The following is an 11,110-nucleotide window of genomic DNA, read 5'->3' as shown; positions in this document are numbered from 1 at the left end:
GATAAATGAATAAATAAACAAAAAATAAATACGTCTCTTCTCACTCACTTTATAACAAACCTTCTTCACTCTCACTCTCCCTCTCTGTTCCTGACACCAAACCCTAACCCTAACCCTAACCCTAACCCTAATTCTAAAACTAAAACTAAATCTAACCATCCATCATCCTGACACCAACCCTAAATCGATTTCTCTCATTTCGTTCACCTCTTAGCAATCCCTTCTCTCTCTCTCTCTCTCTCTCTCTCTCTCACTCACTCTCTCACTCTTTCATCTCTCCGTATTCTCCAGAACACCCTTACCTTATCCCTAACTATGGGCGAAGAAACAGAGAACACGAGCGCTGACATAGCTTCTGTGCCTGCAGAGCCTCTTGTTGAGAAGGATTCCCATCCGGGAAGCGAAGGAGGTGAAGAAGAGAAGAAGATTGATACCGTCGCAATTGAAGAGAAGAAGATCGATGCTTCTCCTTCTTTTGTCGAAGAGAGCTACTATGTGAGAGATCTGAAAGACTCGGAGAAGAAAGCTCTGATTGAATTGAAGGCTAAGATACAAGAAGCCATAGCCTCAAATTCCTTCCTTGTTCCTCCTAAGGCACCTGTGAAAGTAGTAGAGGAAGAGAAGAAAGAGGAGGAAGAGAAGAAAGAGGAAGAGAAGAAAGAAGAAGAGAAGAAAGAGGAAGAGAAGAAAGAGGAAGAGAAGAAAGAGGAAGAAGTAGAGAAAAAAGAAATTGTTTCTCCTGACAAAGAAGAAACCTTAGACATAACCAAAGAAGACGTGAAAGAAAACGAAGAAGCCGCACCAACAGAAGCATTGAACACAGAAGAAAACACAGACAAAGATTTAAAAGAAGAAACCAGTTTAAAACCGGAGGAAGACATATCGATTGCGACAGAGAAAGAAGGAGGAGTTGGGGATGGAGAAGAAGATATCGACGATGGTTCACCGTCTCTGGAAGATCTAGATCTATGGGGAGTACCTTTACTACACACCAAAGGGGACGAGAGGACAGATGTGGTTTTGCTCAAGTTCCTGAGGGCAAGGGATTTCAAGGTGAGCGAAGCTATGGAGATGCTAAAAGGTACCTTAGCATGGAGAAGGGAGTTCTTCAAGGAAGGAGGAGAAGGAGACGAAGAAGAAGAAGAGAAGAAGAAGAAGAAAGGAGAAGAAGCGGAGAAAGGAGGAGAAGAAGCGGAGAAAGAAGAGGAAGAAGACGCGATCTTTGATTCAGTGGCATATATGCATGGATTCGACAGGGAGGGGCACCCTGTGTGCTACAACAGCTATGGCGTGTTCCAAGATAAGGAGCTGTATCAGAAGACGTTTGGGGATGAGGCTCGGTTCAGGCGATTCTTGAGGTGGAGAATTGGGGTTGTGGAAGAGGGCATTGGCTCGCTCGATTTCCGCCCGGGCGGTGCCCATTCCATCCTGCAGGTTCTCGACCTCCATGGCTCTCCCGGCTTTGTCAAGCGCCGCCATATCACCAAGCGCGCCTTTGCCATCCTCCAGGACAACTACCCTGAACTGGTTGCTAAACAGGTCAGTCCAGATTCGATTCTAGCCGTTGTTTTTGTTTGTTTTTGGGGCGCTTATGTTCTTTGATGGAAAATTGGAAATTTTGATTTAATCTGAAGCTTCTAGATTAATTTGGTTGGTTGAAAAATTGAGAATTGATGATGATGATGATAATCCAGCCCAGGTTCCTTATGATGTGTAGAACCATTTTTTTGTTAGCATTTACTTGGTATGTTACTGACATGCAATCGAGAATTAATTGACCGATTGACGAGGATGATCCATTCCTTTTTCTTTAGATGTGGGAAGCACACGATTCACATCCAATTTGGCATGTCATTAGCGTGTGGTTTAGCATCTACTTGGCATAAGATTAGCACACACTGTTTTCTTTAGATGTGGGCAGCACACAATTCACGTCCAATTCGGCATGTCATTAGTGTGTGGTTTAGCATCTAATTGGCATAGAATTAGCACACACTGTTTTCCTTAGATGTGGGAAACACACAGTTCATATCCAGTTTGGCATGTCATTAGCGTGTGGTTTAGCATCTAATTCGTATAAGATTAGCACACTGTTTTCTTTAGATGTGGGAAGAGTACACAATTCACATCCAATTCGGCATGTCATTACCGTGTGGTTTAGCATCTAATTGGCATAAGATTAGCACACTGTTTCTATATGATTCACAACTTCTTATCACGTTTAGAAACTTTCTTCCACAAGTTTGAAACTAATTGTGACACATTTCAGTTATCTCTTCGTATTTTTTTTTTCAGCTGATCTGATTTAGTTCTGTTTCTTTTCTTTTTCTGGATTCAGATTTTCATTAATGTGCCTTGGTATTTTGGAGCTCTGATCTCCCTTCATGGCAAGTTTATAACCTCAAGGACTAAGAGCAAATACGTTGTTGCCAGACCAGATAAAGCGACTGAAACCTTGTTCAAGTAAAGCTCTTGTCACCTTAAATCTTCATCACTTTTTTTGAGCTATGGCTTTCTAAGATTTATTTCTCTTTGTAAATCATAGCAGAAGATACAATTCAAAATATCGATGTGTTAGTTCTGAAATAGAACAAAAAAGCCCTGTTTATAGCTGTAATGCACTTTAGATCTCTTTCTCAAAGTTGATATTGAGTCGATTATCCAATTTAGATCAATGGAAAAGAAGCAAAGCATAAATGCAGACTGTTAGAACAATGGAAAAAAGGACATTTTTAATATTGGTTTGAGAAGAGTACATATTATAGGTAAAGAAAACAATTTTTTTTTTCTCTTGTGTGATGAATTGTAGGTATATCTCCCCAGAGAATGTGCCCATTAAGTATGGTGGCTTGAGCCGCCCAAACGACACTGAATTCGCTGGTGCGGATGCTCCAGTGAAGGAAATCACGGTGAAAGTGGGCGAGAAGCAAACAATAGAGTTCCCTGTGGAAGAGGTAAGATGTAGTATAATCCTCATGATTCTTATTCAAGTAACTAAACTAAGTCTTTCACTTGCTGTGAATGTTATGCTATCCAAGCTTATTAGGGTTTAGGTTGGGTTTACTTTGCATTATGTATATTCATTTGCATCATGAAGGATCGATAATAACGAGATTTGTCTTTCTTTTTTCTTCTTACCTTTCTTGAATACAGTATGGCACAGTAGTGTGGGATGTATCGGTTGTGGGATGGGAGGTGGTCTATGGCGAGGAATTCGTCCCGAGCCAGGAAGACGGCTACACTGTTATAATCCAAAAGACGAAGAAAGTGTTGTCTTCTGAAGAACCGATAAGGAATTCCTTCAAAGCAACCGAACCTGGCAAAGTCGTCCTCACCATTGATAACAACAGCCGAAGAAAGAAGCTCGCGGTGTATAGGCACATTATTGTCAAGAAAGATGAAGCCTTCTGAGAGTGTTGAAGAAAGAAGTTAGGGATTGATTTTTTGGGTCCATTGATTGATTTGATTTGATTATTTATTGTCGTCTAATTTTTACCTATAACATTTGTTTGCTTGAAAATCTTCACCCAATGCAGTAAATAACTTTTCAATGTATCATCACCACACCACCACCACCACCACCACCACCACCATCAGCAGCAGCATTGTATGTAAAAAAAACAGTCATATTCATGATCATGAGCCCATTTTTCATCTTTCACATGATGCATATTGTCATATTTTGTTTGGGGTTGAAAGAATCCACCATTGCTTTGCCTTGCCCTTTGCCCGTGTGGAAAGCGTGTATACTTTCAGATCCATTACTGTTCTGCCTATTCGAGAAAGTATATATACATGTAGTAATAGGCATATGTAGGTTAGTGGAGAGAGAAACTCTACCATGGATTGTCATCCAATGTAATTTTTTCTTTTTGCTCTTGCTTATGCAATTTGATTATTATTATTATTATTATTATTATTATTATGTATTTTTCTTCATTATTGCTTGTGCAATTGATTTATTATGATTGGGTGTGATTGGGTTTCTTGTTCTCAAGCTTGCTTGTGCTGGTTGGTCTTAGTTTTTGAAATTGATTATTTATTGTTTTTACAGTTTGGGTTTCTCAAAAAGCTCCTTTTCACCTTTTTTGGGGCTGTCCTACAATGAATGATGTACACACTTTTTTTTGTATTGTTTGAAAGAACATGTTTGGAGGAACTTTGGTAGGGGGATTCTTTTGTGATTATGGAACGGGGAAATTTGTGAGGTGGTGCCAGTGAGTGACAGCTATGGTGTGTGTGGGCGCACCCGCATGCTAGGTGACAGCTTCCTTGGAGATATTATTTTGGGCTTATGTGAAGAAATCAATTGTTTGCACTATTGACATATATACATGGAGAGAGTTTCCTTTTCATCATTCGGGGTCTGTCATGAATGATAATATATATATGGGGCCGAAAGTGATAACCTCTTTTCATGATAATGTGGGGTTGAGTAGTGGGCTATTTTTATTTTTTTACTTGGCTAAACGTCGCAATTGAGAGAGTTGGTTCAAAAGTGAATGAGTTTCACATGCAAGGTTTTGTGTGGAGTATTTTGTTTTTTGTTTTTTTGTACTACTGAATGTTGCAATTGAATAAGAAAGTGAGTGAAGTTTGTTGTAGAGAATTGGCGGGTGATAGAAGGTTTGTTTCTCTCCGGGAAGAGATAACTTTGATCTATAAATAGTAATAAAGGAAATGCCACATTTAATGAATGGTTTGCTACAAGTAGAGTAATGAGATAGAGATATCTTTGGTTTGTCAATAAGAAACGAAATGCCACATTTAATGGATGGTTTGCTATTAATAGTGTAGCGGGATAGAGATAGGCATGGAAATAATGGTTTGGGGAGGAGTTTTTTTCCATATTTCCACGTCTAGAACAAATTTCTGTTATATTTCTCGAATCTCCTTGGAGGTCCTTTTCCAACTCTTCTCAATCTTTTGGCATGTCCCCCATAGAGCCATTGAATGAAATGAATCATGCAAGGGAGTTGCATTACGCAATATGAGAACTCTCACTTGAACTAGTACTTGCGCTAATCGATGGCGTCATATTCGTCAAAACAATCATGTTCAAGAAGAAGAAATCGTTCATGCACACATGACATTATGCTAGAGTTAGTTCTTCAAAAGAGGGATAGAGATAAGAGGGGGAGAATGAAAGCACATGTGTGAGGTAGGACATTGTTCTAGGAACATTTGTGCTCAAGAGAGAGTAAAGATTGTTCTAGAAGAACAATTGAGAGAGAAGATTGATTGTCTCTAGATAGAGAGAGGTTGTTCCAAGTGTGTTCATGATTGAGTCTCCAAAGTTGCTTTACATCATATTCTTCTTGACATGATGAAAGGATGAAAGTAAAGAGAAATGTAATACATCAACCCCTTCAAACTTTCTGTCTTGTTTTGTCTTCTTCCTGTAGATAAAATTGCTTTCTAAAAGTAATGTAATAACATTGGTGGATCTAAATTTCCATCATTTAGTGATATCTTGGTTTTTTAAAATTTGACTAGTGTTTTTGAAAGTTTTTTCAACGGTCATCCCACACAAAAAATAGGTAATGAGAATGAGACACTTTTATTTGTGCTTATTTTTTTCTCATTAAAAAACAAAACCTACACTCTTGACCGTTTGTCAAGGAAGAAAGGGATTTGGTGATGCAATATGTAATGGGACAATAAACAAAGCATTAAAAAAAATGTGTGCAATGCTAATGCTAATGGTAGTACCCATTTGATTCATGCAACTTGCATAAGATAACTTTCATGCCATTGTAGCTTATGCTTCATATTGTCATTATGCTACTAGATGGAGTGGAGTGTGTAGAAGGTGATGTGTTGACCATTCCATGCTCCAATTGCGATACCACTAGTATGATTATTGGAGTGTAGAGGACAACAATTCCACATCTAATTTTGAGAAATCCTTGGCTTGTCTCCAACACATTGCATTGATGCAAGTGAGGTAGCACTACAATTTTGCTTCCTTAGCATTTAATTTCCCTTTAGCCAATGTGTCCCCACAAGGCATGATTCAATGATTCATTCCTAGGGGTAAATTTGACAAGGGGATTGACTTATAATCTCTTAAGCATTGTCAGAGAAAAGAGAATGTAATTCTTATTGACTTTAACTTCTAGACTCCTGTGCATCTCTCTCCCTTTTGATTGTTGTAATATGGGTACCCAATTAATAAATACAATATCATGAAGAACATATGAGACCCCTAAGTGAAGAGGCTCAAGATCCAACATGATCACTAACCGGAAAATCTCAACATCAAACAATTTCTCATAACATCAAATTTGAAATGGATTGCGGTTGATGTGATAAGTCACAAGAGTGCTTATATATTTCATAGGCGATGGATGAAAGAGTACTTTTAGGATGTAAAGCTATAAATCGCTTCATGTAATTGACCTTCCGGTTTATAAATGTGAAGATGTACATACTACATACATGATGGCTTGATTTTGCCTCGAGCTACCCACAATTAGAAGGGATTCAACTAGAGTTTTGTGGCTGAATTTTGAATTGACTACTTAAAGAATCACTTTCTTCTAACCCATGGTGTGTTTGTGATCAAATAACATCTAACACAAACATTTTGAAATATAGCACAAGTGCAAAAGAGCATATACATATTTTGAATAGAAATCCATTAAAATTAACTCTTTAAGTGGAATATGTGATCACTTGCATCACATATGTACTTAATGGGATGTGATTATCTAATCTCATCCATTTGAACTGGAGTTGTGATTTATTTGCATATCGTCATTCCCTCCCGCCCCTCCCTAAAGAGATACGCCTTGGTATTATAAAATCATAAGAAATACAAAAGTTGTGTTGGATAAACGAGTATACCAACTGACTCCATTGTACTCACATCATAGGCAATTTGATGTGTATATAAAAGAACTACACATATTTGTACACCATATCTCCTTTGTTAAGGTTAAGATCAACATAATAATATAAGGGTGAAAGCTATTAAAGCTTGTTTAACAAAAGTAACTATGACAACCTAATCTAATTACTATGCTACTTACTTTTAGGAACCTAATTAGGATAAAGCTAATGCATTATAATGTTGTCAGGAACAACTTGCAAATTGTTTGGTTGTAAGAATATGTAGAACGTGTACTTGGATTACATAGTCTATTTGAGATCCTCTAATTTTAGTTGGACAGCCATTTTAGGGGAAAATATCATATCTTTATTTTGAGACAGCAAACTATATATCATGCTCACACTTGCTTACATGTACTCAACAATGTATATAAAAGGGTGGTTTCCCTTTGTTTGATCTCACGTGGATGAACACTAAGCATGGATTGAATTACGTTTCCTCATAAGGGCCAACACAATTCATACCTTAGAGTGTTGCCCTTCCAAGGGTCACTACTGAATACCAAGGGGTTGCCTCGTTATGATGAACTTAATAGAGGGACTGGAGGGACATCACTCTCCAATCGCGAAGAACATGTCATATATCAACACATAAAGACATGTATCCACGCCATACAATCGAGGACGCCTCGAAGACATCTTAAGTTAAATTAAAATTATTACACACTTGGTCTCTACATTAATTAAATTACATGATAAACATTTGATATGTCTAAATTTAATAAATAATTGCTCAGTAAAAAACAAGTATGTATCTATTCATTAGTATGCAACCTAGTCATATTATAACAAGTAAAAAACAAGTATGTATCTATTAATTTGTGTTCATTGTAATTACACACTAATATGCAAGAGTCAAGATCATGTTTCCACACACCATAGATATGTATGCTACTTAAGAGGCATTTAATGCTTTAGAAACAACTTTTCCGCCAAAGAACAACTTATTTGGCAAGGTTATGCCGCAATCCCAATGATCTTCATCTCATCATTTGGGTAAAAAATTTGCATATGTTGTGCAAAGACCCACTATATAAGCATTAAGTTACATCAATATAAAAGTTTTCAAATGTAATTTGTGTATTTTCAAATTTATGAACAATAGGATTCCCACATTGAAATTTCAAAACTATCATCCAACTAAGTTGTATTAGTATAAATGAAGCATGTAATTGTTCCCAAGCTTCGACTCTTGGAGTTGAACCTAAAGGTAGACCCCTGACTATCACCCTCTAAATAAAAACCTTTGATTCCAATTACAATTGTGAATGCCAACTCTAAACCTACATCAAACTTGCATATATTCCGGTGCTTTTCTGATTTACATGAAAGCCAACTAGTGAATGATATTCAAGCGTGAGTTCAACCAAAGTTGTGAATATGTCAAATAGGTAAAAGATCCTTGAAATAATAATATGCTTCACAACTTTTGCCAAATAAAATCTATAATTTGACAGAATACATAATAAAGATCTTGACTAGTAGTGTCGCCTACTCAAAATATGATGTGACCCAATTGTTGTGCGCATAAAGAGCAATAGCCACAATCATGTCTTATTCTTAGTTCTCACATACATTGATAATTTTGTCTTAATGTAACATTGAAACATACACGCCCATAGATGATTTTAGAAACTGATGTCTCTGAATAAAGAGAATCGACAAGCAATCAAAGGCACATCCAAATACAATACCACAATACCAACTAATTGTTGGGAGTTGCCAAATGGTCCAAGAAATCAACATAATTCTCATCTTATCTTTCTATCGCAACATAAATCGAAGAGGTTGTATAATTGATTGCAATGTTTTCTTGGTCCAAGGGAGTTATGGTAAGTGCTATAATATCATGGTTTTCTTAAGTCTCACAAGAAATGGCCATGATACATGAACCTATCCCCCAATTTACGTTTGCAACTAACAATCGGCAACGGTTTGGTTTGGTTCGAGAGTGTCAAAACCGAACCGTTTAAATTTTTTGAAAGTTGAACCGAACCATGAAACCGTTTAAAAAATCCAAACCGTTAAAACCGTGGTTTGATTTCGGTTTTGGTCAAAATTCAAATTTTAAATTTTAAAAATTTAAAATATTTCATTATTTTAATTTTTAATTTTTCAAAATTTTAAAGATTTTCCTAAAATGTGAGAATAAGGCTTAAAAATGAAAAGATTGTTGTAAAAAAACCCCGTTAAACTGTTTAAACCACGGTTTCTAACTATTGAAACCGAACCATTAAATAAACTTGAACTTGAACTGAACCATTTAAACCATTAAGCCACAGTTTCACGGTTCGGTTCGGTTCAAACTAAACTGTTGCTGACTATTATTTGCAACATTTTTTGATAAAGAACAAAATAATGACACGATCATAAAACACATAAAAATATCTCAACATTGATTTAGTATTAATACCCATTTCCTCTTCTACACATTCCTTAGATTCATTTAAAATTTGCCTACAAGTAGTAGATTATTTATAATATGACAAAGGGAACCCCAATCAAGAGGTTCCATATTTTTATTTTTTTCCCAAAATGAAGCTATGTTCCCATTAGTTAGGTAGGATTATTACAAAGAGACTGTACAAGGAGGCTTAAACACAGATTGGGGAATCTCCCTCCGATCCAGTTCAAGAAATTGAGACTAGTTACATCGCCTTTTGGACTAACTACTTAGTGTAAGTACCTATAGCTAAAACGGTGCCCTGCAGTGATGGCTAGTACGAGACAACTCCTGGGGTCGACAACAAAGGGAGGGTGGTAAGTGAGCCGGAAACAGCCAACGTGGGGGCTGGTAGTTCCACCTCGGGCCACTTCCTCCTTGTGTCACCATAGGCGTGTTCCGCCATTTCAGCCAAAAGCACAAACGAGTAGTACCCACTTCAGAGGAATGGTTGCAAACCTCGTCCAATTGCTCTCGTAGGCAGCTAATAAACGCAAACCATATGTTCGTGATCACTTCCTCCGGGGGCTGCACCAGATCCTGGAAGACCTTTAGGCAACACGCTTTCCATACATACCACAGGGTGAAGCCTGCGATAAGCATCCAAATGTCTGGGAACCTAGGGGATGCAGACTGTAAGCCTCTCTCAAATCGAATCTTGGCGATTTTTCCTCTCATGCATACGTTGCACCAACTATCCACATTGAAGGCGTCCGTCCACCTATCAAGAGAGTGATCAAGCCCTACCGCAACACTCCACGATGTTGTTCCTTCCACTTCACATGCCGCAAGGAGGCGAGTCACTCTATCCCATACCTTTTGAGCGTGAGGGCAATCCCACAGACAATGCCTCAGAGTCTCAATAGGTGAATGGCAAAGTGGGCAGCCTAACGGGCCGCCACGTTTACCTAGCCATTCGCCAACGGGAACCACATTATGACTGATTTGCCACCAAAAAAACTTTATCTTTTTCGACAAGTGGAGACGCTAGAGACCCTTCCAAAAGGTAATGAGCACCTCATCAAGGATGCCCAATGTACGCCAGCCGTTGCGTAAGGGGCCGTCTAGCTGCAGTTGAAAAATCCAACCTAGTTTAGTGTTGTACTCGAAGAAATGACGAAATCTGCCATCATGTTTCCACCTGAAATCCCTTGGGTCCCATTCTAGTTCGACGAGGGGACGACAACCATATATCCATAACTTCCAAGGGGGTTCCACCTTAGCAACATCCGGGTCTGTCTTCCAGATGTTACCAACCTGTGCCACCACGCGGATAGGGTGCCAAGAGCCCCTACTCTGACTCTCCCCAAAAATCCTATCTCTTCCCGATCCGCTCATGCCCTTCAGCGCCTTAACCCTTGCAGCCTCATCAAAGAGACCGAACCAAGCATCTCCCCCATTAGAACCCTATCAACAGCCTCAACTAGCAATCTCCGCATTTTCATGGCTCCCTCGAGGGGAGGGAATGAGACCTCCTGGGCTCCTCTTAAAGCCACCGTGCGTCTCCAATCATCTAAAGAGTGAAGCCCTGTTTGCGCAAGCTTTCCCAATGCTAGGCCCTTAAGCTGGCCTAACATCATGTCGTCACTTGTTCGCACCAGAGGGTTCCAAAATAATGGTTGTCTAGACCACTCGATTAGTGTCTCCGGCGTGTGCTTGACCAAATGATGTCGTATGTGACACCATGGCCGCAAGATGGAGTTTGTGACCCTCTCCTCTGGAAGACAAGCCATCTTGGGTGGGACGCCGCTCGTGCAACACCAATTCAAGGAG

General features: G+C 38.8%; 1 protein-coding gene across 2 annotated transcripts; it reads left to right on the top strand.

The window, feature by feature from the left end:
• Positions 1-288: 288 nt before the first annotated feature.
• On the top strand, positions 289-3,555 carry LOC147866479 (Sec14p-like phosphatidylinositol transfer family protein). 2 transcript variants are annotated; one of them, XM_087316930.1, is made up of 5 exons: positions 289-609; positions 658-1,539; positions 2,339-2,463; positions 2,810-2,954; positions 3,154-3,555. In XM_087316930.1, the coding sequence occupies exons 1-5, from the start codon at positions 316-318 to the stop codon at positions 3,409-3,411; spliced, it is 1,704 nt and encodes a 567-aa protein (XP_087173056.1). In that variant the 5' UTR covers positions 289-315; the 3' UTR covers positions 3,412-3,555. The 2 variants fall into 2 exon arrangements, with proteins under 2 accessions (XP_087173056.1, XP_087173055.1); XM_087316929.1 differs by having other exon boundaries at positions 289-1,539.
• The last annotated feature ends 7,555 nt before the right edge of the window (positions 3,556-11,110 follow it).

The sequence above is a fragment of the Azolla caroliniana genome, unplaced genomic scaffold (genome assembly GCF_043228905.1).
Source record: "Azolla caroliniana isolate FFs.n. ecotype wild unplaced genomic scaffold, voAzoCaro1.0.p SCAF_3, whole genome shotgun sequence".
NCBI lineage: Eukaryota > Viridiplantae > Streptophyta > Polypodiopsida > Salviniales > Salviniaceae > Azolla > Azolla caroliniana.
Note: the sequence above shows the minus strand (reverse complement) of the source record. Positions and strands in the feature narration are given on the sequence as shown.

Excerpts from the sequence above, each read along its gene's own strand:
- LOC147866479 (XM_087316929.1), top strand. The coding sequence starts at position 316 with ATGGGCGAAGAAACAGAGAACACGAGCGCTGACATAGCTTCTGTGCCT. Across the intron at positions 1,540-2,338 it reads CTGAACTGGTTGCTAAACAG|ATTTTCATTAATGTGCCTTG; the intron begins GTCAGTCCAGAT and ends TTCTGGATTCAG. Across the intron at positions 2,464-2,809 it reads GCGACTGAAACCTTGTTCAA|GTATATCTCCCCAGAGAATG; the intron begins GTAAAGCTCTTG and ends GATGAATTGTAG.